Source organism: Microcaecilia unicolor, chromosome 2 (genome assembly GCF_901765095.1).
Source record: "Microcaecilia unicolor chromosome 2, aMicUni1.1, whole genome shotgun sequence".
Taxonomy (NCBI): domain Eukaryota; kingdom Metazoa; phylum Chordata; class Amphibia; order Gymnophiona; family Siphonopidae; genus Microcaecilia; species Microcaecilia unicolor.
Genome location: NC_044032.1, coordinates 122,637,117 through 122,664,730, shown reverse-complemented (window position 1 = coordinate 122,664,730; position 27,614 = coordinate 122,637,117). Strand labels below are relative to the sequence as shown.

The 27,614-nt window shown below is 47.7% G+C and overlaps 1 protein-coding gene across 1 annotated transcript in view; it reads right to left on the bottom strand.

The window, feature by feature from the left end:
* The window catches only part of CERT1 (ceramide transporter 1), a 540,904-nt gene that overhangs the window by 25,052 nt on the left and 488,238 nt on the right, over window positions 1-27,614 (bottom strand). Inside the window, 2 exon segments of the mRNA XM_030193269.1 lie at window positions 12,759-12,895; window positions 20,167-20,296. Coding sequence (XP_030049129.1) covers window positions 12,768-12,895; window positions 20,167-20,296 — 258 coding nt within the window. The 3' untranslated portion in view covers window positions 12,759-12,767.

The following is a 27,614-nucleotide window of genomic DNA, read 5'->3' as shown; positions in this document are numbered from 1 at the left end:
GCAAGACAATTGACTGGTTCAGATGGAACTCCGACACTACCTTCGGCAAGAACTTAGGGTGAGTGCGGAGGACTACTCTATTATGATAAAATCTGGTGTAAGGGGCCTGGGCTACCAGGGCCTGAAGCTCACTGACTCTACGAGCTGAAGTAACTGCCACCAAGAAAATGACCTTTCAGGTCAAGTACTTCAGATGGCAGGAGTTCAGTGGCTCAAAAGGAGGTTTCATCAGCTGGGTGAGAACGACATTGAGATCCCATGACACTGTAGGAGGTTTGACGGGGGGCTTTGACAAAAGCAAACCTCTCATGAAGCGAACAACTAAAGGCTGTCCTGAGATCGGCTTACCTTCCACACGATAATGGTATGCACTGATTGCGCTAAGGTGAACCCTTACAGAGTTGGTCTTGAGACCAGACTCAGACAAGTGCAGAAGGTATTCAAGCAGTGTCTGTGTAGGACAGGAGCGAGGATCTAAGGCCTTGCTGTCACACCAGACGGCAAACCTACTCCATAAAAAGAAGTAACTCCTCTTAGTGGAATCTTTTCTGGAAGCAAGCAAGACACGGGAGACACCCTCCTACAGACCCAAAGAGGCAAAGTCTACGCTCTCAACATCCAGGCCGTGAGAGCCAGAGACTGGAGGTTGGGATGCAGAAGCGCCCCTTCGTCCTGTGTGATGAGGGTCGGAAAACACTCCAATCTCCACGGTTCTTCGGAGGACAACTCCAGAAGGAGAGGGAACCAGATCTGACGCGGCCAAAAAGGAGCAATCAGAATCATGGTGCCTCGGTCTTGCTTGAGTTTCAACAAAGTCTTCCCCACCAGAGGTATGGGAGGATAAGCATACAGCAGACCCTCCCCCCAGTCCAGGAGGAAGGCATCCGATGCCAGTCTGCCGTGGGCCTGAAGCCTGGAACAGAACTGAGGGACTTTGTGGTTGGCTCGAGATGCAAAGAGATCTACCAAGGGGGTGTCCCACACCTGGAAGATCCGGCACACTACTCTGGAGTTGAGCGACCACTCGTGAGGTTGCATAATCCTGCTCAACCTGTCGGCCAGACTGTTGTTTACGTCTGCCAGGTACAGTGGGGGAAATAAGTATTTGATCCCTTGCTGATTTTGTAAGTTTGCCCACTGACAAAGACATGAGCAGCCCATAATTGAAGGGTAGGTTATTGGTAACAGTGAGAGATAGCACATCACAAATTAAATCCGGAAAATCACATTGTGGAAAGTATATGAATTTATTTGCATTCTGCAGAGGGAAATAAGTATTTGATCCCCCACCAACCAGTAAGAGATCTGGCCCCTACAGACCAGGTAGATGCTCCAAATCAACTCGTTACCTGCATGACAGACAGCTGTCGGCAATGGTCACCTGTATGAAAGACACCTGTCCACAGACTCAGTGAATCAGTCAGACTCTAACCTCTACAAAATGGCCAAGAGCAAGGAGCTGTCTAAGGATGTCAGGGACAAGATCATACACCTGCACAAGGCTGGAATGGGCTACAAAACTATCAGTAAGACGCTGGGCGAGAAGGAGACAACTGTTGGTGCCATAGTAAGAAAATGGAAGAAGTACAAAATGACTGTCAATCGACAAAGATCTGGGGCTCCACGCAAAATCTCACCTCGTGGGGTATCCTTGATCATGAGGAAGGTTAGAAATCAGCCTACAACTACAAGGGGGGAACTTGTCAATGATCTCAAGGCAGCTGGGACCACTGTCACCACGAAAACCATTGGTAACACATTACGACATAACGGATTGCAATCCTGCAGTGCCCGCAAGGTCCCCCTGCTCCGGAAGGCACATGTGACGGCCCGTCTGAAGTTTGCCAGTGAACACCTGGATGATGCCGAGAGTGATTGGGAGAAGGTGCTGTGGTCAGATGAGACAAAAATTGAGCTCTTTGGCATGAACTCAACTCGCCGTGTTTGGAGGAAGAGAAATGCTGCCTATGACCCAAAGAACACCGTCCCCACTGTCAAGCATGGAGGTGGAAATGTTATGTTTTGGGGGTGTTTCTCTGCTAAGGGCACAGGACTACTTCACCGCATCAATGGGAGAATGGATGGGGCCATGTACCGTACAATTCTGAGTGACAACCTCCTTCCCTCCGCCAGGGCCTTAAAAATGGGTCGTGGCTGGGTCTTCCAGCACGACAATGACCCAAAACATACAGCCAAGGCAACAAAGGAGTGGCTCAGGAAGAAGCACATTAGGGTCATGGAGTGGCCTAGCCAGTCACCAGACCTTAATCCCATTGAAAACTTATGGAGGGAGCTGAAGCTGCGAGTTGCCAAGCGACAGCCCAGAACTCTTAATGATTTAGAGATGATCTGCAAAGAGGAGTGGACCAAAATTCCTCCTGACATGTGTGCAAACCTCATCATCAACTACAGAAGACGTCTGACCGCTGTGCTTGCCAACAAGGGTTTTGCCACCAAGTATTAGGTCTTGTTTGCCAGAGGGATTAAATACTTATTTCCCTCTGCAGAATGCAAATAAATTCATATACTTTCCACAATGTGATTTTCCGGATTTAATTTGTGATGTGCTATCTCTCACTGTTACCAATAACCTACCCTTCAATTATGGGCTGCTCATGTCTTTGTCAGTGGGCAAACTTACAAAATCAGCAAGGGATCAAATACTTATTTCCCCCACTGTATGTGGCTTGGAGCAACATGCCGTAACGGCGAGCCCACAGCCACATGCTGACGGTTTCCTGACACAGGGGGCGAGATCCGGTGCCCCCCTGCTTGTTGATGTAATACATGGCAACCTGGTTGTCTGTCTGAATTTGGATAATTTGGTGGAACAGCCGATCTCTGAAAGCCTTCAGAGCGTTCCAGACCGCTCGTAACTCCAGGAGATTGATCTGCAGATTGCGTTTCTGGAGGGACCAGCTTCTCTGGGTGTGAAGCCCATCGACATGAGCTCCGCACCCCAGGAGAGACGCATCCGTAGTCAGCACTTTTTGTGGCTGAGGAATTTGGAAAGGGTGTCCCAGAGTCAAATTGGACCAAATCGTCCACCAATACAGGGATTTGAGAAAACTCGTGGACAGGTGGATCACGTCTTCTAGATCCCCAGCAGCCTGAAACCACTGGGAAGCTAGGGTCCATTGAGCAGATCGCATGTGAAGGCGGGCCATGGGAGTCACATGAACTGTGGAGGCCATGTGGCCCAACAATCTCAACATCTGCCGAGCTGAGATCTGCTGGGACGCTCGCACCCGCGAGACGAGGGACAACAAGTTGTTGGCTCTCGTCTCTGGGAGATAGGCCCGAGCCGTCCGAGAATCCAGCAGATCTCCTATGAATTCGAGTCTCTGTACTGGGAGAAGATGGGACTTTGGGTAGTTTATCACAAACCCCAGTAGCTCCAGGAGGCGAATAGTCATCTGCATGGACTGCAGAGCTCCTGCCTCGGATGTGTTCTTCACCAGCCAAGCGTCGAGATATGGGAACACGTGCACCCCCAGCCTGTGAAGCGCCGCTGCTACTACAGCCAAGCACTTCGTGAACACTCTGGGCGCAGAGGCGAGCCCAAACGGTAGCACACAGTACTGGAAGTGACGTGTGCCCAGCTGAAATCGCAGATACTGTCTGTGAGCTGGCAGTATCGGGACGTGCGTGTAAGCGTCCTTCAAGTCCAGAGAGCATAGCCAATCGTTTTCCTGAATCATGGGGAGAAGGGTGCCCAGGGAAAGCATCCTGAACTTTTCCTTGACCAGATATTTGTTCAGGGCCCTTAGGTCTAGGATGGGACGCATCCCCCCTGTTTTCTTTTCCACAAGGAAGTACCTGGAATAGAATCCCAGCCCTTCTTGCCCGGATGGCACGGGCTCGACCGCATTGGCGCTGAGAAGGGCGGAGAGTTCCTCTGCAAGTACCTGCTTGTGCTGGAAGCTGTAAGACTGAGCTCCCGGTGGACAATTTGGAGGTTTGGAGGCCAAATTGAGGGTGTATCCTTGCCGGACTATTTGAAGAACCCACTGATCGGAGGTTATGAGAGGCCACCTTTGGTGAAAAACTTTCAACCTCCCTCCTACCGGCAGATCGCCCAGCACTGACACGTTGATGTCGGCTATGCTCTGCTGGAGCCAGTCAAAAGCTCGTTCCTTGCTTTTGCTGGGGAGCCGAGGGGCCTTGCTGAGGTGCACGCTGCTGACGAGAGCGAGCGCGCTGGGGCTTAGCCTGGGCCGCAGGCTGTCGAGAAGGAGGATTGTACCTACGCTTACCAGAAGAGTAGGGAACAGTCTTCCTTCCCCCATAAAAACGTCTACCCGTGGAGGTAGAAGCTGAAGGCTGCCGGCGGGAGAACTTGTCGAAAGCGGTATCCCGCTGGTGGAGCTGCTCTACCACCTGTTCGACCTTCTCTCCAAAAATATTATCCGCACGGCAAGGCGAGTCCGCAATCCGCTGCTGGATCCTATTCTCCAGGTCGGAGGCACGCAGCCATGAGAGTCTGCGCATCACCACACCTTGAGCAGCGGCCCTGGACGCAACATCAAAGGTGTCATACACCCCTCTGGCCAGGAATTTTCTGCACACCTTCAGCTGCCTGACCACCTCCTGAAATGGCTTGGCTTGCTCAGGAGGGAGCTTGTCCACCAAGCCCGCCAACTGCCGCACATTGTTCCGCATGTGTATGCTCGTGTAGAGCTGGTAAGACTGAATTTTGGCCACGAGCATAGAAGAATGGTAGGCCTTCCTCCCAAAGGAGTCTAAGGTTCTAGAGTCCTTGCCCGGGGGCGCCGAAGCATGCTCCCTAGAACTCTTAGCCTTCTTTAGGGCCAAATCCACAACTCCAGAGTCGTGAGGCAACTGAGTGCGCATCAGCTCTGGGTCCCCATGGATCCGGTACTGGGACTTGATCTTCTTGGGAATGTGGGGATTACTTAGAGGCTTGGTCCAGTTCGCCAGCAATGTCTTTTTGAGGACATGATGCATGGGTACTGTGGACGCTTCCTTAGGTGGAGAAGGATAGTCCAGGAGCTCAAACATTTCAGCCCTGGACTCATCCTCCACAACCACCAGGAAGGGGATGGCCGTAGACATCTCCCGGACAAAGGCCGCAAAAGACAGACTCTCGGGAGGAGAAAGCTGCCTTTCAGGGGAGGGAGTGGGATCAGAAGGAAGGCCATCAGACTCCTCGTCAGAGAAATATCTGATGTCCTCCTCCTCCTCCCACGAGGCCTCACCATCGGTATCAGACACAAGTTCATGAACCTGTGTCTGAAGCCGTGCCCGGCTCGACTCCGTGGAAACACGGCCACGGTGGGAGCGTCGAGAGGTAGACTCCCTCGCCCGCACCGGCGAAGCTCCCTCCGCCAACCGGGAGCCTTCCTGGGAGGCGACCGCAGTCGGTACCGCAAGCGGCAGCGATGTCGGAGACCTCACCCCGGGCAAGGGGCCAGCCGGCGCCTCACTCGACGGTACCGGAGGCGCAAGCACCCCCGGTACCGGAGGGGAAGGGCGCAACAGCTCTCCCAGGATCTCTGGGAGAATGGCCCGGAGACTCTCATGCAGGGCGGCTGTGGAGAAAGACACGGAAGCCGATGCAGGAGTCAAAGTCAGAGTCTGTTCCGGGCGTGGAGGCTGTTCCGGGCTGTCCAAGGTGGAGCGCATCGACACCTCCTGAACAGAGGGTGAGCGGTCCTCCCGGTGCCGATGCCTACTGGGTGCCGACTCCCTCGGAGACCCAGAGCTCTCGGTACCGACGCGGGAAGGAGACCGGTGTTGATGCTTCTTTGACTTTTTCAAACGAAGCATGTCACCGGAGCTTCCCAGTACCGACGAGGAGGACGTAGAATCCAGCCGTCGCTTCCTCGGGGCCGAGGCCGAATAAGGTCGGTCTCGGGGGGGCTGTACCGCAGGAGCCCTCAGGGTAGGGGGAGACCCACCCGAAGGCTCACCGCCACCAGCAGGGGAATGGACAGCCCTCACCTGCACTCCAGTCAAAGCACCACCGTCCGACATCAGCACTAGTGGAGGTCCCGGTACCACCGACGCCGACGCAGCCTTCCGATGTCTCGGCCCCGACGATGCAGAGGGTCGATGCCTTGATGCAATCGATACAGTCGCGGCCGAGGGCGGAGGTCTTGACGTTGTTGACTCCCGGTGCCGATGCAGACAAACAGCCCAAGAACGAAACGTTCCACTGGGCCAATCTCGCTACCTGAGTCTTTTTCTGTAAAAGGGCGCAAAGACTACAGGCCTGCGGGCGGTGCCCAGCCCCCAGACACTGAAGACACGACGCGTGCCTATCAGTGAGCGAGATTACCCGGGTGCACTGGGTGCACTTCTTGAAGCTGCTGGGAGACTTCGATGACATGGGCGGAAAAATCACGCCGGCGAAATCAAAACTCGTAATTGCGGTAAGGCACCAAAAAGAGGGGGAGAAAAAAACTCGACCCGAGGCCTCAAAAGGGCCTACCCCGAAAACGAAAGAAAACTTAATGGGGCCAAAAACTAGAAATACGGGAAAGGGAAAAAGACCGAAAGGCCCTTCTCAGAAATCCCTTTTTTTTTTTTTTTTCAAAAGCGAAAAGTCAAAAGACGCGTGAGGGTCAACTTAAGGGGCGCGAACGGCGCAAACACGACCGTACCGAGCGCGGACTAAAGAAGACTGATGAACACGAGCCGGTTCGGGCGGGAAGACGGCCGCGCATGCGCGGTGCGCGCGAGGACTAGCAAAGGCCTGTGCTAGTGAAGTTCCGATTGGAGGGGCTGCCGTGGACGTCACCCATCAGTGAGAACAAGCAGCCTGCTTGTCCTCGGAGAAATGACTGTATTTGACTGGCACCTCGTTTATGTGCAGTCAGTTCATTCAACTGCCCAGCCCAACTGCTGTTCTTTCATTGGTGTGTCGCTGCCATTACTGTTCTATTAATTATTAAATGGAACTTCAATGACTTGACTACATTTATGTGTAATTAGCTGAGTTGGATCCAGTAAATCTACTATAATAAAACTCACCCTCAACGTTCTGAAGACACTGACGTCACTGCAGCAACTCAGACACCGGTTCTTAACTTCATGGTGGTGAAGCCTCAACACTCACCATGTCTCCATGCCCCGCCCTCGTGTCACACGTGATGACGTTGAGGGCGGAACAATTACAAAACAACGTAAATGAACGAACGGGGAGGGAAACACGCTCTGCGTGTTTCCCTACTCCTCCCCTTCCAACGAATCGATGCAGACAGCCTAACAAAAAAAAAATGCAGAGGACGTGCCCAACCGAAGCCATCTCTCAGCCCATGTCTCCTAGCCCCGCCCTCACGTCAAACGTTATGACGTCGAGGGCGGACACATGGCCAGAGAGAGATGGCTTCAACTGACAAAACCCACAGTGAGCACAGACTACAAACGTCCCAGCTACAATCCAACCACCCCTCCACATATGGCCCCGCCACAATCACGGTCATCCTTCCACAAAGTGGTGACTTACAGGGGAGTGGGAGAGGAGAGGGAGGACTGCCTGTGGCATCTAAATCTCAGGTATTACAGAGAACCCTGCCTCATCCTTTCATCGGGGGAAGCGCATTAGCAGTTATCAATCTACTCTAAATCAAAATCTGGGAAGCGATTTCAACTGTGCTGCTCTGAAGGAATCGCCACTACTAAATATCAGGAAACAGTACGATGCCTACTACACCAAAATGACATGCTTCCCCCCTTCATTCTCTCTCCTAAAAGTTCCGGGACTCTGGTCACATGTCGCTGAGAAGCTCTGAGCCATTTCCCCACAAGCTAATTTTTCGCAGATTTTGTGGCGGTTACGTCAGCTACACGACCAGAACAAAACTTTGACATGAGATCGAAGGGGTTACAGAGAGACGTCAAGGCTTACCTGCTGCATGGAATGCAGAGCCCTAGAGAGATCTGTTTCTCAGACCAGCAACAGCCCCGAACTCAGAGTATCAGTGACAGTGTAAGACTCACTCTGCTAGCATCCCACTGTGGGAGCCGTAAAGCAGCCGCAGCTGCTCCTGTTTGCTGATTGGTTAAACGGAGAGTCTGGCCCCGGGCCAAGCTAATGAGCTGGGCCTGCTGATGATGAGGATGGAGGGGAGAGGGTGAGAGAGCAAAGTGCAGCAGCAGGTTCTGCAGGCAGAGCCGGAATGCCAAGGTATGTTTCCAGTACTGGCAGAGTTCAAGCATGCTTGCCGACTGCAGTCACACACTGAGCAGCAGCTCAGACTAGGAATACTCTCTTCTATTTAAACTAAAAAACAAAAACGGGGGGACAACCCTGGAACTCGGAGAGAGGACGGGGGGGACACTGGAACTCGGTGGGAGGGAGGGGCCCCAGGTACACACACTCTCTCTCACACACACTCTCGCAACCAGTCTCACTCTGTCTGTCACACACACACACACACTCACAGATTCACTCTCTCTCTCTCTCTCTCTCTCACACAGTCACTCTCACACACACTCTCGCAAACATACACACTTCGAGGAAAACCTTGCTAGCGCCCGTTTCATTTGTGTCAGAAACGGGCCTTTTTTTACTAGTGTTGCCATAATGAACGGTATTCTATAAAGGGAGTTCTGGGATTGGCGCCCTTTACAGAATAGCGCGTAAAGCGAAGATACTTACCTGTAGAACTGCAAAATGGCACTTATCCAATTTAAAGCTGCGCCTGCCTGAAGACTGCCAATCTCGAGTCAGAACGTCCCTATGGAACATCATAATGTCACAGTGTTCTTTAAACAACCCACCAATCTGGCTGCCTCGCGATAAGAACACAGCTCTCAAGGTACAGGAGTTTTCAAAATTGCATACTCACCTGAAGTGTTCTGCAAGATGTGTGTGTGTGTGTGTGGGGGGGGGGGGGGGGGGTTGTTGTTTCTATCTACCCTCGCATCAGACGTGCTGTTTTTGCTGTTCCAGGTTTATTCACAGTGAAGGCTCTTGAAAAAGCCTATGCGAAACGGGTCTGTCGGGACCTCACTGCATGAGAGACTGACTTGCCAGCAGAAACAGAGCAGCACAGAAGTGTTTTTCTTTGTTTCACACACTAATTAGAAGGTTTAACATTGAGAGTTTTTTTTTTTTTTTTTTTACCAATGATTACTTTTTAACTGTGTGCTTTGAACATTTTTCTGATAAGTAATTTGTCCGGTTGAGTTAACCGAGTCAAGCCACAGTAGTATGAGGTTTTTCCTCTCACCTTCATATTAAACATAAGTGATTTCACATTCACAAGAGCACAGTGATTTCGCAGTGTGCATGTACAAGATTCACAGTGGGTTTGGGTGTATTTGACTATGCCATGCCAATGTTGGACGGTCCACACTGCATGCATTTTATAGAAATGCCCCCTTCATGACCACGCCCCCCTTTGCAGACCCACGTGGAAACATTTAGGCGCTGTTCTATAAATGGGTGCTTAAGTGTGTTTTTGAACAGATCTGCCTTTTCTGCCCCAATTTGGCACCTCTGTTAGAATGCTTTCCATGTTGAATTTTCAGTGAAGTAGTGCCTAACATTCGGTGCCATATATAGAACTAGTAAAAAAGACCGTTTCTCAAAAAAATGAAACGGGCGCTAACAAGGCTATCTTGTAATGGTGATTATGTTTTTAAGGCTCTCGTCGAAGCGATTTCTCCTCTCTCCCCTGCCCTGCCCTGCATGTCCAGCGATTCTTCCCTCACCTCCCATCCCTTCAGTATCCCGCGATTTTGACCTCCCCTCCATGTGAAGCGATTTTCCTGTGCCCTGCCGTCCCCTCGGTATCCTGTGATTCTGGCCTCCCCTCCATTTCCAGCGATCCTCCTCTGCCCTGCCGCCCCCTCTGTTTCCCGCGATTCTTGCCTCCCCTCCACGTCCAGCGATTCCCCTCTGCCCTGCCCTCCCCTCCATGTCCAGAGATTCTCCTCTCCACTGCCCTCCTCTTGGTGTCCCGCGATTCTGGCGTCCCCTCCATGTCCAGTGATTCTCCTCTGCCCTGCCCTCCCCTCCATATCCAGCGATTCTCCTCTGCCCTGCCCTCCCCTCCGTGTCCCGCGATTCTGGCCTCCCCTCCATGTCCAGCAATTGTCCTCTACCCTGCCCTCTCCTCAGTGTCCCGTGATTCTCTCCTCTCCTCCCATCCCCTCCATGTCCAGCAATTCTCCTCTACCCTGCCTTCCCATCCTTGTCCCGCAATTCTCTCCTCTCCTCCCATCCCATGTCCATTGATTCTCCTCTGCCCTGGCCTCCCCTCCATGTCATGTCCAGCAATTATCCTCTGCTCTGCCCTCCCTTCCCTGTCCCGCAATTCTCCCCTCCCATCCCCTCCATGTCCGGCGATTCTCCTCTGCCCTGCCCTCCCATCCGTGTCCCGCGATTCTCTCCTCTCCACCCATCTATGTTTATTCTCCTCTCCCCTGCCCTCCATGTCCAGTGTTCCGTTGCCTTCACTTGTCTTGCTTGTGTTCGTAACATCCTGACGTCAGCTCGCCTCCAGCGTTCACTTCCCTCTCACTGTTCCGCCCTCTGACATCATTTCATCTTTATGCAAGGGAGGGACAGTGAGCGGGAAGGGAATGCTAGAGGCTTGCTGATGTCAGGATGTTATGAACCCAGATAGCCAGCCAGCCATGGAACATTGATAGTACAAATTATTATATTAGATTCCCCCACTACTGTCCTATTGATGGTGCTACGCTATATACTTAGTAAAATGTGTGATAACAGATAGTTTAGAAAGGGTCACTTTGGTTATGTGCACACTCTGGTTATATGCAAGTTAAACTTCTGTCCTGAGGCTGTGCACTTAACCAGAGTGCACTTGTATATATGTATACACACACATATAAATATATATATTATTATTATTATTCCATTACATAACATTAAAGGCACAAATTCATATATACAGTCAGAATTCTAAAAAAAAAATCAAAATAAGTTAATACAACAAACTGATATTCACATATTTATATTAAAGTTGATTGCAACAGAGCAAAAATCAAAAGACCAATAGATACCCCTTTGCTTGTATCACTTACTTTCTAATACGTGTATACTAAATAAATCTGCATTATGCTATAGAAATAACAAATATACATGTACACAAATCAAAAAAACCCAAAATTCATTCTCATTCTCTCTTTCTCTCACACACATAAATAATTTAAATTAAATTTGATACTGTTAACATACTCAAACTTGGGTTCAATCAAGCAAAAACAAAATCAGGGAAGTCAACAGTTGGTGAGCCAATCAGCTTAAAAAAAATCAAAGTGAATACTCCAATTTACACACTGATTTCTATGCTGTTGAAATGCAAACATTATGACGATGAATCATTTATTAATGTTTTATGAATTTAAGTATATTGTTTGATTTTGAGTCTCATTAATGTTTTATGTTTGATTTTAGCTTGTGATGTTATTACCCCAATGCACCCTGAGGGCCAAATATGGCCATGTTGAGTATTTTAATAAAGAATTTTAAACTACAGATTCATTTATTGTGGTAATACTTGTGGTTCTTATCTACCTGAGGCACTATATTCTCATTTTTATTCTCAATTCCTATTCCCAATGTGGCTTCTATGGGAACAACTGTGTGTTCTGGTAGTGTAAAGTGGACAGCACCATATCAAAGCTAAGTGCCACTGCTAGATTAGTTTGGAAACATTTTGGAATGATCCATTGATATTTGAATGAACTTACAGACATTTTGAATTTGGAAGGCCATCCCAAAACGACACCTACTCTCCTTTCCTTTTCATAACCTTTTGCTTCTAAATCCAAGACTTATCCACCTTCCCAGTTAATAGTCCTATCTCTAATTTATGAATTAGAGGCTTTCTACTTTCATCCTCTCCTGAGCTGGAGGGAAGCGCCTTTGAAGATGCTACAGATTCCTCTTTTGATGGGGCCCAGGTTGCCAAGAACTGTGGAGAACATAAACTAAGAGTCCTACTGTCTTCCTCTCCATCATGGAGGGCCTTTGAACCTGAAGATTTTTTTTTGAAAATCATAATTTATCTTGAAATGCTCATTGAGCCAAGTCAAAATAGATGAACCTAAATTATGTCTTCCCTCTCTTAGCTCTTGTGTCTCATTCTCTCCTATTCACCATTCTGCTCTGACATCCAAGGGTGTCTCCTCACTCTCTAGAACCTGCCCTCTTTGCAGAGCAGGCATACTGGACTGGGAGTAATGACATTTACCAGTTCTATATAATCTAGACAGAGATAACCTCCTTTATTGCTTTCTGATTTATTCTGTATGAGGGAATTATAAAAAACAGCTCTGCAAACAAAAACATGTATATAATTGGACATATGGCTCCTTCCTGTATCCCAGGTGGTCTTTTCTTTGAGAACAGAAAGCTCATAACTCAGTCTACCCACCTCATCTACTACGTAAGGCCCAAAGGTTGAGCCCATGGTCTTCTTGTATTCTCATTATTGTAGAAAATCAAAGGATAAAAGTAGCTGTGGTCAGACCTCAGACATTTTCAAGCTATAACATAGTCCTCCTCTGCCAGACAAATTGGCATTACAAGATCTATGCAGATAGTCTTCAGCTGCACTGCAGGAAACAACAACCCACCAACATATACATAGAGGAAGAATCAGTAGAAGATAACCTGGAAAGTGGCATCAAGAATACTGCCTAGCATGACTACTGGGGTCTTGCTGAGCCAGATGGTACTGTACTCTAAATGATCCAGTTAGCAGAATCCTTAACAAAAAAACTCTCAATGACGAAGTTTTGTAAGATTGACATACCTGACAATGCTAGAAAAGAATAGATTTTCCAGACGTCTTCTCTTGGACATATGATGTAAAACGCTTAAGGAATTTGGGATACTCTCTTTTTGCCACGGCTCTTAATACTGAGGCTGGTGCCCAACCCCCAGGGTTGACTATACAAATAGAAAATGAGATAAAAGCTTCAAGTTAGCACATATAACACAAATATCTACTGATCCAAAAAACAAACACTACATACTCACCATAAAAGATTTTGAGAAGCAGGCTAATATTTCTTTCAGCATTACTTTATAAAGTAGAGGTAGTGCTACTGCTTTTCATAAATTGCATTTTAAGATACATTTATGTGATTGTTCTTTTAGGAAATGTATTTAAAGTTTGGCAATATAAGAGGAAAAAAATCCCTCAATGCAAACAAGAAAATGAAACATAGCTGGTGTCAGGAGGGCACATAAATATCTTCTTTAAACTTTCTGAAAGACTTTGGAGATGAACTTCAATTCTTTCTTTGAGTTTCTGAGTGTTCAGCTATTTAGCTAGCAGCAATCTGTTTAACCAGTTTGATTAGTTTTAGGAAAGTAATAGATAAAACAGAATTTTGCACTTATTTAATGTGGTATAGTAATAGAAACATTTTTACAGACATATTATTTTACTTAAAAGTGATACCTCTTTGGCAACAAAATTATTATACTAAGGTTATAAAATGATTAAACCATTTGCCTGTATAAATTCTTTGTGAATGGAGTACTATAGAAAATGGGATCGTGCCTTAATGTTTATTAAACATATAAGAGGCCATGCTTACTAAGGTGTGCTAGCGTTTTTAGTGTGTGCTAAAAATTAGCACGCAGTAACCGTGTAGATGTCCATAGGATTATTACAGGCATCTACATGGCGTAGCTCAGTAAATGGGACCCAAGGTGGAAAAAGAAAAAATATTTTGATTCATAATAGCTATTTACAAAGGTTCTGCTTTCCCTTTAGGAATTCTGATTGTGAAGTCATCCTTTTGATAAAATATTCATTTGGTTTATTTTTAGGTAATCTTATTTCATACAGGTAGGTCTCCGATTTATTTTCCATTGCCTATTTCTTGGCCAATAAAGCTGGCACAAGAACAGGGAGTTTACATAAAGCAAAAGCTACATACCTGTAGAAGGTGTTCTCCAAGGACAGCAGGCTGATTGTTCTCACTGATGGGTGACATCCACGGCAGCCCCTTGAATCAGAGATCTTCACTAGCAAGAGTGTTTGCTAGCCCGCGCGCGCGCGCACGCATACTATGCATGCGTGACCGTCTTCCCGCCTGAACGCGCTCGTGTTTGTCAGTCCAGTACATAGCAAAGACAAAGACAAGGGAAGACACAACTCCAAAGGGGAGGTCGGCGGGTTGGTGAGAACAATCAGCCTGCTGTCCTCGGAGAATACCTTCTACAGGTATGTAGCTTTCGCTTTCTCCGAGGACAAGCAGGCTGCTTGTTCTCGCTGATGGGGTATCCCTAGCCCCCAGGTTCACTCAATACAATAAACATTGGTCAATTGGGCCTCGCAACGGTGAGGACATAACTGAGATTGATCTAAACTAAACCAACTAACTGAGAGTGCAGCCTGGAACAGAATAAAAATGGGTCTAGGGGGGTGGAGTTGGATTCTAAACCCCGAACAGATTCTGAAGCACTGACTGCCCGAACCGACTGACGCGTCAGGTATCCTCCTGAAGGCAGTAATGCGATGTGAATGTGTGGACAGATGACTACGTCGCAGCCTTGCAAATCTCTTCGATAGTGGCTGACTTCAAATGGGTCACCGATGCTGCCATGGCTCTGACACTATGAGCCGTGACATGACCCTCAAGAGTCAGCCCAGTTTGGGCGTAAGCGAAGGAGATGCAATCTGCTAGCCAATTTGAGATGGTGCGTTTCCCGACAGCCACTCCCCTTCTGTTGGGATCAAAAGAAACAAACATTTGGGTGGACTGTCTGTGGGGCTGTGTCCGCTCCAGATAGAAGGCCAATGCTCGCTTGCAGTCCAATGTGTGCAGTTGACGTTCAGCAAGGCGGGTATGCGGACGGGAAAGAATGTTGGCAAGACAATTGACTGGTTCAGATGGAACTCCGACACCACCTTCAGCAAGAACGTAGGGTGAGTGCGGAGGACTACTCTGTTATGATGAAATTTGGTATAAGGAGCATGAGCTGCCAAGGCTTGAAGCTCACTGACTCTGCGAGCTGAAGTAACTGCCACCAAGAAAATGACCTTCCAGGTCAAGTACTTCAGATAGCAGGAATTCAGAGGCTCAAAAGGAGGTTTCATCAGCTGGGTGAGAACGACATTGAGATCCCATGACACTGTAGGAGGTTTGATGGGGCCTTTGACAAAAGCAAACCTCTCATGAAGCGAACAACTAAAGGCTGTCCAGAAATCGGCTTACCTTCCACACGATAATGGTATGCACTAATAGCACCATGATGAACCCTTACAGAGTTGGTTTTAAGACCAGACTCCGACAAGTGTAGAAGGTATTCAAGCAGGGTCTGTGTAGGACACCAGCGAGGATCTAGGGCCTTGCTGTCACACCAGACGGCAAACCTCCTCCATAAAAGAAGTAACTCCTCTTAGTGGAATCTTTCTTGGAAGCAAGCAAGATACGGGAGACACCCTTGGAGAGACACAAGGAGGCAAAATCTACGCTCTCAACATCTAGGCCGTGAGAGTCAGGGACCGGAGGTTGGGATGCAGAAGCGCCCCCTCGTTCTGAGTAATGAGGGTCGGAAAACACTCCAATCTCCACGGTTCTTCGAAGGACAACTCCAGAAGGAGAGGGAACCAGATCTGACGCGGCCAAAAGGGAGCGATCAGAATCATGGTGCCTCGATCTTGCTTGAGTTTCAACAAAGTCTTCCCCACAAAAGGTATGGGAGGATAAGCATACAGGAGGCCCTCTTCCCAATGCAGAAGAAAAGCATCCAACGCTAATCTGCTGTGGGCCTGAAGTCTGGAACAGAACTGAGGGACTTTGTGATTGGCCCGAGTAGCAAAAAGATCCACCAAGGGGGTGCCCCACGCTTGGAAGATCTGTCGTCCTACTCTGGAATTGAGCGACCACTCGTGAGGTTGCATAATCCTGCTCAACCTGTCGGCCAGACTGTTGTTTACACCTGCCAGATATGTGGCCTGAAGAAACATGCCATACCGGCAAGCCCAAAGCCACATTCTGACGGCCTCCTGACACAGAGGGCGAGATCCGGTGCCCCCCTGCTTGTTGATGTAATACATGGCAACCTGATTGTCTGTCTGGATTTGAATAATTTGATTGGACAGCCGATCTTTGAAAGCCTTTAGAGTGTTCCAGACCGCACGCAACTCCAGGAGATTGATCTGTAGATCTTGTTCCTAGAGGGACCAACCCCCTTGGGTGTGAAGCCCATCGACATGAGCTCCCCATCCCAGGAGAGACGCATCCGTGGTCAGCACTTTTTGTGGCTGAGGAATTTGGAAGGGACGTCCCAGAGTCAGATTAAATCGAATTGTCCACCAATGCAAGGATTGAAGAAAACTGGTGGACAGCCGGACTACATCCTCTAGGTCCCCAGCAGCCTGGTACCACTGGGAAGCTAGGGTCCATTGAGCTGATCTCATGTGAAGGCGAGCCATGGGAGTCACATGCACTGTGGAGGCCATATGGCTGAGCAACCTCAAAATCTGCTGAGCTGTGATCTGCTGAGACACCCGTACCCAGGAAACGAGAGAGAGAAGATTGTCGGCCCTCGCTTCCGGAAGGTAGGCACGAGCCGTCTGAGAGTTCAGCAGAGCTCCTATGAATTCGAGTTTCTGAACTGGAAGAAGGTGGGACTGTGGATAATTTATCACAAATCCTAGCAGCTCCAGGAGTTAAATAGTCATCCGCATGGACTTTAGAGCTCCTGCCTCGGAGGTGTTCTTCACCAGCCAATCGTCGAGATAAGGGAACACGTGCACTCCCAGTCTGCGTAGAGATGCTGCTACAACAGCCAGGCATTTGGTAAATACCCTGGGCGCGGAGGCGAGACCAAAGGGTAGCACACAGTACTGAAAATGCCGTGTTCCCAAGCGGAATCGAAGATACTGTCTGTGAGCTGGCAGTATCGGGATGCGAGTGTAAGCATCCTTTAAGTCCAGAGAGCATAGCCAATCGTTCGCCTGAATCATGGGAAGAAGGGTGCCCAGGGAAAGCATCCTGAACTTTTCTCGGACCAGATATTTGTTCAGGGCCCTTAGGTCTAGGATGGGACGCATCCCCCCTGTTTTCTTTTCCACAAGGAAGTACCTGGAATAGAATCCTAGCCCTTCTTGCCCCGGTGGCACGGGCTCGACTGCATTGGCGCTGAGAAGGGCGGAGAGTTCCTCTGCAAGTACCTGCTTGTGCTGGAAGCTGAAGGATTGAGCTCACGGTGGGCAATTTGGAGGCTTTTTGATCAAATTGAGGGAGTATCCTAACCGGACTATTTGAAGAGCCCACTGGTCGGAGGTTACGAGAGGCCACCTTTGGTGAAAAAAGTTTAACCTCCCCCCGACCGGTAGATCGTCCGGCACGGACACTTTGATTTCGGCTATGCTCTGCTGGAGCCAGTCAAAAGCCCGTCCCTGGCTTTTGCTGGGGAGCCACAGGGGCCTGCTGGGTCGCACGCTGTTAACGGGAACGAGCGCGCTGGGGTTTTGCTTGGGCAGCAGGCTGGCGAGAGGGAGGATTGTACCTACGCTTACTCGAATAGGGAACAGTCCTCCTTCATCCATAAAAACGTCTACCAGTTGAGGTAGAAGCTGAAGGCGTCCGGTAGGAGAATCTGTCGAAAGCGGTGTCCCGCTGGTGGAGCTGCTCTACCACCTGTTCGACCTTTTCTCCAAAAATATTATCCCCCTGGCAAGGAGAATCCGCAATCCGCTGCTGAAGTCTATTCTCCAGGTCGGAGGCACGCAGCCATGAGAGTCTGTGCATCACCACACCTTGAGCAGCGGCCCTGGACGCGACATCAAAAGTATCGTAAACACCCCTGGCCAGGAATTTACGACACGCCTTCAGCTGCCTGACCACCTGCTGAAAAGGCTTGGCTTGCTCAGAAGGGAGGTTATCCACCAAGTCTGCCAACTGCCGCACATTATTCCACATATGAATGCTCGTGTAGAGCTGGTAGGATTGGATTTTGGAGATGAGCATTGAAGAATGGTAGGCCTTCCTCCCAAAAGAATCCAAGGTTTTAGAGTCTCTGCCCGGGGGCGCCAAAGCATACTCCCTAGAACTCATGACCTTCTTAAGGGCCAGATCCACCACTCCAGAGTCGTGCGGCAACTGAGTCCACATCAACTCTGGATCCCCATGGATCCGATACTGGGACTCGATCTTCTTGGGAACGTGGGGATTAGTTAGCGGCTTCACCCAGTTTGCCAGCAACGTCTTCTTGAAGACATGATGCATGGGTACTGTGGACGATTCCTTAGGTGGCGAAGGATAATCCAAAAGCTCAAACATTTTGGCCCTTGGTTTATCCTCCGTAACCACAGGGAAGGGAATGGCCGTAGACATTTCCCGGACAAAGGCCGCGAAAGATAGGCTCTCGGGAGGAGAAAGCTCTCTTTCAGGAGAGGGAGTGGGGTCAGAAGGAAGACCATCAGACTCCTCGTCAGAGAAATATCTGATGTCTTCCTCTGCATCCCATGAGGCCTCACCATCGGTATCAGACACGAGTTCATGAACCTCGGTCCGAAGCCGTGCCTGCCTCGACTCCGTGGAAACATAGGCACGGTGAGAACGTCGAGAAGAGGACTCCCGTACCGGAGGCGATGAAGCTCCCTCCATCGATGTCGTCGGGGAGTCGTCAGGGAGTCGCCTGGGAGGCAGCCGATGCAGGTACTGCAAGCGGTACCGGTATTGGAGACCTCACCACGGGCAAGGGGCCATCCGTCGCCTCACTCAACGGCACCGGCGGTGCAAGCACCCCGGTACCGGAGAAGGGCGCAACAGCTCCTCCAGGATCCCTAGAAGAATGGCCCGGAGGCTCTCGTTCAGAGCGGCTGTCGAGGAAGGCAGGGAGTCAGGCAAAGACGACGAGTTCAGAATCTGTCCGGGACGCGGTACCGGGCTGTCCAGGGTAGAGCGCATCGACACCTCCTGGATGGAGGGTGAGCGGTCCTCCTGGCGTTGATGCTTAGAGGGTGCCGATTCCCTCGGTGACCCAGAGCTCTCGGTACTACGTCTGGAAGGTGACTGGTGCCGATGCTTCTTTGAGTTCACACGAAGCATGTCACCGGAACCTCCCGGTACCGAAGAGGAGGACGTCGAATCCAAATGACTCTCTCGGGGCCGGGTCCTTAGAAGGTTGATCCCGGGGGGGGGGGGGGGGGGCTGTACCGCAGGAGCCCTCGAGGTAGGCGGAGACCTACTCAAGGGCTCACCGCCACCAGCAGGGGAATGGACAGCCCTCACCTGCACTCCGGAAGAAGAGGCACCCTCCGACGACATCAGTACCAACGATGATCCCGGTACCGTAGACGTTGAAGCACCGGTTGATGACCTCGGTACCGCAGACGTCGATGCACCGGCCGATGACCTCGATACTGTAGACGTCGATATACCGGGCAAGGCCCTGAACAAACAGTTCCACTGGGCCAATCTCGCTACCTGAGTTCTCTTCTTCTTCTTCAACAGAAGACAGAGATTGCCGGCCTGAGGACGATGCCCAGCCCCCAGACACTGAAGGCACGAAACGTGCCTATCAGTGAGCGAGATAACCCAGCTGCACTGGGTGCACTTTTTGAAGCCGCTGGGAGGCTTCGATGACATGGGCGGAAAAATCATGCCAGCAAAGTCAAAATTCGCGATGATGACAATGGGCACCAAAAAATAGGGAAAAACCCGTACGGGCGGCCAAAAGGGCCGCTTTCGAAAGCGAAAGGAAACTTAACGGGGAAAAACTCGAAAATAAGGGTTTAAAACAATTTTTTTTAAACAAAACTCAAACAACATGACGGAGAAGAAAAACGCAAGACTTCCGAATGGAAGAACGCAACGAAAGGCACGAGGGTCTCCTCAGGGCACAGACGACCAAAACAACAGCCGTCCTGAGCCACGGAAAAAAGAAGACTGACGAACATGAGCGCGGTAAGACAGTCGCAGTATGCGTGCGCAAGCGAGGGCTAGCAAAAGCTTTTGCTAGTGAAGATCTCCGATTCAAGGGGCTGCCGTGGACGTCACCCATCAGTGAGAACAAGCAGCCTGCTTGTCCTCGGAGAAAAATAAGTTGTTATTCAGGTGGGCTCAAGAGACATTTGGCTATATTCCTATGCATTTTTTTGCTCTCCTCCTAATTTTGAACAGCAGCGAGAATGACCATACAAAAACAGAGATAAAATGGAAAGCAGGTATTGGAAAAAGTTGAATACATACCATTTGCTACATATGTGATCTTGCACTGGATATTGTCTCTGCTTATTTCCCGGTTACCTTCTGGCGGACTAACTAATGTTTGACAGATCATAGCAATGTTGATTTTGGCACGAACACATCGATTGCTCACCTACCACATAAATCAAATACAACATAGGGTTTACTAAATGAATGAACAAACCATGAAGATAATGAACTCATCAATTTCTATATCTGTATCCTAATTTTCTGAAATCAAAGAGATTCTGAAATCAAAGAGACATATTTGAAAAGCACTCCTAATGCAAAAATCCCAGAGCTGGATTTTGATTACATAAGAATTTAATATTTTTTAAAATAATTTGAGTACTGACAACTGGCATTTCAAATTCCTTGCCCTCAAGTTAAAATGGCTGTGAGGGCCAGGCCCCTCCCCCTCCCTTTTGGTATATTCAAAAACAAGGGGGCACCCATCAGGGAGTTGGGGGAGAAAGGTCTACCCTTTCTGGGTCTTCTTTCCCCACTCCCTCCATAACTGTTTTCTTTACCATTGTCCTCTTCCTTACCTCTTTCCAGGTTCTTCTCCCATGTATACTGTGTCAGAGCTACATTCTCAGTCCACTCCATTCTTTTTAGCTCTCCCCTCACCTACCTGCTCCTGGGCAAAGCATAATGGGGCCTGACCCTCTAATCTTAAGCTGCAAACTGAAGCAGTTTTCCTGGGTAAATCTTTCAGTGTCAATAACGCCCCCCCCCCCCCCTCAGCTTATGGCCTTTGAGCTGGCATGTGCCTATTCACAAGCACAATTGTGGCTTGGCCTTTACACAGATTTCCCTCCTTTACACAGGAGAACTGTGTAAAGGACAGGTTAGGGCCAGACCTTTTATTGCACCCACCCTGGCTTACTGCTCATTTTTCTTTTCTCACTGTTACTGAAAGATCACTTTGGAGAGACAATCATAGGTTGAAATTTGGGAGTGGAGATCCATCTGTTGGGCTTGTGTTGGCAGAATAATATGTTAGATTTTACTCGCCTGCAGTTTTCCCTATTGATGTTACAGTCAGACTAAAAAACTGATTTACCTAGTGGCCAGAAAAAACATATGTAACACTACAGAGTCCTCTGATAACAGACACTATAAAAGTTCACAAACACACCAATAGCTTCCCTCTATTCCTTTCGGCAACATTACATTTTCATTCACAGCTAGCTACCTATGGACTGCTCCCATTTTACATTTCCTCTCAACTCACTTTGCTGTGATGGTCCTTAGCTAATGGCCACACAAGCGTGCTTTCTGGCACCCTGTAATTACAGACCCTAAATATGGCCATTAAGTGTCACAGTTGCACAAGGATCCTGACTCCCTCACAAACTCAGCCAACTTGCCCTGGGTATAGAAACCAGATTCTATTGAATCACCAGGTTGACCATAGGATGAAAAACAATGCTTTTACCAGGCCTAAATAAATGAGACATTATGAAATAAGTTTAACAATTTTTTTTATAAAATGGATCAAAAACAAAAGCACAAAGCGCCTTCAAGGGTGGGAGTGTCAATTAGTCAGATCCGACACGGTCTGTGTTTTGGGGAAACCGCCTGCATCAGGGGTCAAAATAAAAAAATATATGAACACATAACAAATAAATATGATACTCATACGTATCAGTATAGATATTGTTCAATATTTTCACAGCAATCAAAATGTTTATTAAACCTTTTAGCTACAAATAACAAAGTAGTTTACAATAATTAAAAATAAAAAGGTAACAGGAAGGGGAAGGGACAGCAGACACTGCAGTGTGTAGCCTGTTTCAGGGGATGGTAAAACAAGCAGTGTTAGAAAGGTGAACTGAGCTTCAGAGCACAGTGAAATTTGCTTAAGGAGCATCCAACACCAAGAATGTGCTTTGGGCCAGATGATCAGCAGACCTCTGAGATCATAGTGATATGTGGAAATGGAACCTATAATCCTCATCAACCAAAGAGAAGACAAAAGTGCAAGAGGTGAAACATCTGCTTTACAGTATTCAAACAATCACTTTACTGCCATACCTAAGCTAACCCCAGTACCCCCAGACCACCCTTTGGATCCAAAGGCTTGGTGAATGCCAGATCAGTTACTAAGAAATTATCAGTGATTCATGATATCAGCTATGAACATCTAGACATTTTAGGAATAACTGGAGCTTGGATAGATGGTAAATCCCTAGTTTGATTGTCTAAACTATGACCAACAGGTTTCAACAGTCTGCAATAACCAAAACCAGGAAGATGGAGTGGAGGGGTTGCAGTCATGACTAGGGGACACAAACTGCGCAGAATCACCAAATCCCTTCTAACTGAATCAGAATCCCTTTTAATCCAACTAGAGGAGGAGAAACCAATCTAGCTGCTCATGGTTTACCGATCATCTCTTTAAGAACTCCTTGATCCGATTACAGAACTGACCTTGAGTTTCTCTAGGCTGGTGATCATGGGGCATTTTAAACCAGATACTGCAACCCCAAATACCATGACAGCTTTCTTCTTGGACACAATGACAGCACTAGGATTCACACAGGTGATCAATTCTCCAACCCAGAAAAAGGGTCCCATATTAAACCTGGGGTTCAACAAGGGGGTTGACATCCCAGAACACCATGATAGCAGTATTAAAAGAATACCTTTATCATGGATAGACCATTACCTAATCAAATTTCCTTTAAGTGACCAATTTAAGTAGATGGCGCCTCCCAGAGTTCGGAAGGAGATCAGAGACTAGAAAAATAGCTGACCGCTGAGAATTTCCTAGAGACCTTGGACTATCCACATATTTGTATGGAAAGATAACTCCTAGTGTCAGAGCAGGTTGACATTTGGAATATACACTTTGCTAAGGCCCTATAGAAAGCTACACTGCTAAAAAAGGTCTTATGCCCTACTCACAAATGCTCACCATTATCTCCAGAACTTTGGCCCATAAATGAAGGACAGAAACTGGAAAGATGGAATAAATCTTGCCTGACTGAAGATAGGCTAAACTGTAGGAAAACACATGACAAAGTACTGCCAAGCCTTAACTCAGGCAGCAATGGTCGATGTGAATGCAATCGACGTGTATATTGTAAATATGCTTTAAACACTGATAGGGTCTTTAATCTCATTACATTTTTTCCTACTCTCACTTGTATGTTATGTATTGTCATTTTATTTACCCTACCTACCTGTTATTCTTGTACATTAATTGTAACAATATGCTGAACCTCTTACTCTATTGATGGTAATGCCATTGTTATATAATGTAAGCCACATAAATAGGTGGGAAATAGGTGGGATACAAATGTAGCAGGGACTGTCTTTCTTCTATGTTTGTGCAGCGCTGCGTACGCCTTGTAGCGCTATAGAAATGCTAAATAGTAGTAGTAAGGGGACAGTATGATTGTAATTCAGCAGGCGTGGTGCATGCAATTACTTGTCCTTGCCATTTGTGGTATATTAGGCAGACACCTCAAAATTAAAATCAGGATAGGGGAACATATAGGCAATATCTGTGTGCAGAAAAGTGAAGCTCTGTTAGCTGCTCATTTGGTAGCATTTCAACATTCTGTGGAGAATTTGCATTTTATAGTGTTGACAAGTTCAATTACATCGAAGTGGTAAAATGTCAAAACTTTATTTAAAATTAGAGCAGAGAATGATTTATTTCTGGCAAACAGTGCATCCTGTAGGTTTGAATAAGGCAGGGGCGTAGCCACGGGTGGGCCTGGGCCCAGGCCCACCCACTTAGGCTCAAGGCCCACCCATGATCCCTTCCCTCCACTCCCACCCCGTCTCACAGATCCGGCACTAATCTTTTTTTCCTCCCTATTTCTCTACCATCGTGCTTCCAACTTACAAGATTGGTGATACATACAGGCCGGCTCCGGCGTTCGCTCTGCCGCGTCACGCCCTCACTGACGCTGCGTCATGCCCTCACTGACGCAACTTCCTATTTAGGACAGGATGTCACGTTAGCAAAGCCAGGGAATGCCGGAACTACAGCGCGAGCCTGCGTGTGTGAATCGCTGCCGGCCCGGATAGTTCCAATGCTGTAAGTTGCAGAAGCAGGGAGAAAAAAAAGTACAGAGGTGCCAGACCAGGGACTGGAGGCAGGGAAGGGAGAAAAGTGCTGGACCGGGAGGGGCACCAAACCAGGGAAGGGACAAAAGTGCTGGACCCGGGGGGGGGGGGGCATAAGAGGGACGGGAGAAATGTGTTGGATGGACTGAGAGGGGTGTGAGAAATAGAAATGTTGTGCATAGGGGTGAAAAAGAGGGAGATGTGCATGGGGAAATAGGGAGAAACGTTGGACATGCCAGAGGAAGGGATAGATGCTGCATTGGGGGGGGGGGGGGGGGTGGATGAGAGAAATGTTGGACCTGGGGCACAAAGGAGGGGGGGAGAGGGAAATGGTGGACAGTGGGAGCGAGGAAGAAATGGTGGACAGTGGGAGCGAGGAAGAAATGTTGGACATGGCGGAGGAAGAGCATGAATGCTGCATGGGAGGGAGGGGAAGAGAGAAGTTGGCTCTGGGGTACAAGGGAGGAGGATAGAGAGATGTAGGACATGGGACTGCATGAGAGGCAGGAAGAGATGCACAGGTGGAGAGAGGGGAGAAGAAGATGGATCCAGGAGCAGATGAAAATGATGGAGAGATGCCAGACAATGGGATTAAGGGAAGTGAGAAGGAGATATGCTGGACCATGGGGGGACAGGAGAGAAGAGAGAACGGACAGGATATATCAGGCTACAAAGGTGGGGATGGAAGAAAGAGAAAGCAGATGTTGGGCTAGAAAGGTGGACAGAGGAAGGCGCTGGGAATGGTGGAACCATGTGGGAGAGGCCAGGAAGGGGAGGAGAAGGGTGGCAAGAAAATGGATGAGAGGATAGTGATTACAGAGGGTAGAAATATGGTCATGGAGAATAGATTAAAGATGGAAGGGAATGGAAGCCTGGGGAAGGAGTGAGATGGGGAATGAGAGAGCTAGTGGGTGAAAGAAGATAGAAATCTGATAGGTAGCTGAAAAGTAAAAAGGAGGAGAAGGATGAGAAAGAGGGTGAAATTTGAGCTGACAGAGGTGGAAAAGAAAAAAAATGAGAGGACAGAACTAAAAAGGAATTATCATTATATCAGAGGTAGGTGTAGTGAGGGAATAGACAGCAGAGAGAAGACAAATGTACAGCAGCCGCTTGAAGGAGAATTAGTAGATGACAGGAAATTGGAACCAACATAATGGAAAAATAAAACACCCAGACAACAAAGGTAGAAGAAAGCATTTTATTTTGAATGTTTTCAATAGAATATATTAGCTTTCGGAAATGTGCAATTGTGGTCAATAGAAAGGAAATGCATTTCTGTTGTTATTTCTCCAGTGTTGTAGTATATGTTAAGTTTAACTTCTTGGGGTTCTCAATTTTTGTGTAAATATTTTAATTTCTAACTTGTGATCCCTTGGTCTGTATTTGGTGAAGGTCTGTCGGTGTGATTAGTATTGGCAGGTGGGGAAATTGGAGGGGAGGCAGGGAGGAGAGGGGATCAGAGAAAGTGCCCTCCTTTATTTTCTGACCTGGGCCATAGCATGTCTAACACTGGCCCTGACCCTTGCTTTATAACTGGTGGGGAACCCCAAGCATCCCCAGCTGAGAACCTCCTCCAAAGGCAGCCAGAATTCCCTTCTACCAAACTCTCCAGTCAGTGACAGCATCCTTGAGCCACCGACTACTAAGCTCGCATGTGGTGCTGGCATTAGTGACTTAGGGACATTGCTGCTGCCTGCCAAGCTTGGTAAAAGGGAGTTCTGGCTGCCTTCGGAGAAAGTCTTCAGCTTTGAGGATCCTCATTAGCTATTTATATTTTGAGGTGGAGGTATGGCGGGGCACAGATAATTTTGTGCCCACCCACTTTAGGCTCAGGACCACCCAAAATTGGCTGTCTGGCTATGCCACTGGAATAAGGAGGTTGAATGTGAAGTATAGTGATTGATATCTGTTAATTTAATGATAACAAATCTAATTGGTGTAGACTATGCATGTGTCCGCTGTTTTTCTATCAGTACGAAGAGTCAGCTCCAGGTGGCAGTACTATCATGCCCCGCCAATATTAAGATTATTTGAATGGACTTATGGTATTTATTGTTATTAGCAGCATATATTGTATTTTGTTATAGATGGTTATTGTTTTGGATTTTAATGGGGTGAGTTAATATGGTGATCCTTTTTTGTGTAGGCTGACAGCTCCTAAAAATGCCATCTGGCAAAACTCAGAACTGTGTCAAGCTGTTCTTAAATAATTTCTAAACCATTGGAGTACTGGGCTGCAAAGCTGATTTTTGGCTGGACAGAAGACCAAAACTGCCTGTTTTTGTGTGTACTGATGCTATATGTAGGTTCATCTTTATTTGATCTATATGGAGTTTTCTTGTAAACATAAGGGGATCACCAGGAAGACCCTACCACAGTATAATAAGAGTTTTTTCAAAATCAGAGGAAAACCTTTTTCTGGAGTAGAGGAAATGCTATATTTCATCTTATGGATGTTCCTCATATGTTCATTAATTGTGACATTCTGTGTTAGCAGATGAGTATTACTATTTCATTCTGAGACATTGTTTGGAACTTATTTCTGATGCTGATTTTCTGGGGTGGTTTGTGAATATTATAGACTGTGTTTTGTTTTTATGTACATTTATGTGTATTTGTAACAGAGATTTGAAAGAAAAATGTTAAATTTGTATTTGTTGGATTTGTATCCCACATTTTCCCACCTTTTTACAGGTTCAATGTGGCTTATATAATACCGTGAGGCATTCGCCAACACCGGTAAAGAAACAAATACATTCAAGTTTGTGGTCGAATAAAGTACATGCGTGCAGACACATTAAGGAATCATAAAGAGAAGCAGAAGGATTAGTTTAGGGTACAATATTCTCATAATTTTTGTAGTTTAATTGGGGAGAACTATTTGTAGTGTGATTTTTCACATTTATGTATACATTAACAAACAGCCTACTGCAACCCCCAATAGAACCAGTATGCCCAGTGAAAACTGAACTGCAATGATTTTGCTGTATACGTTACCAACAAAATTAAAAGTCTCTATCAGACTTTTGTTCCTGGGGTGTTGAGTAGGAGGGTTGGGGGCTGGGGGAGTTAGGGGCGGGAAATAGGATTTTTGTTCTTGTTATTGTACAGTTTATTGTATGTGATCATTGTTACATATTAAACATTTAATAAAATTGTTTTAAATACAATTCTCCATCAAGCTTTACAGGCAGTCTCATCTAGTATCCTGCCAGTTAACCAGGATCATACAACTTGCCTTCTCCTCATACAGACATATAGGACTCTTAACCCAATAACAGAGGAGGGCCTTGACAAAATCCTGACAGTCCTACGACCAACTCATGATCCCTCGATCCACACTCATCAAAGACAGAGCAGCAGGC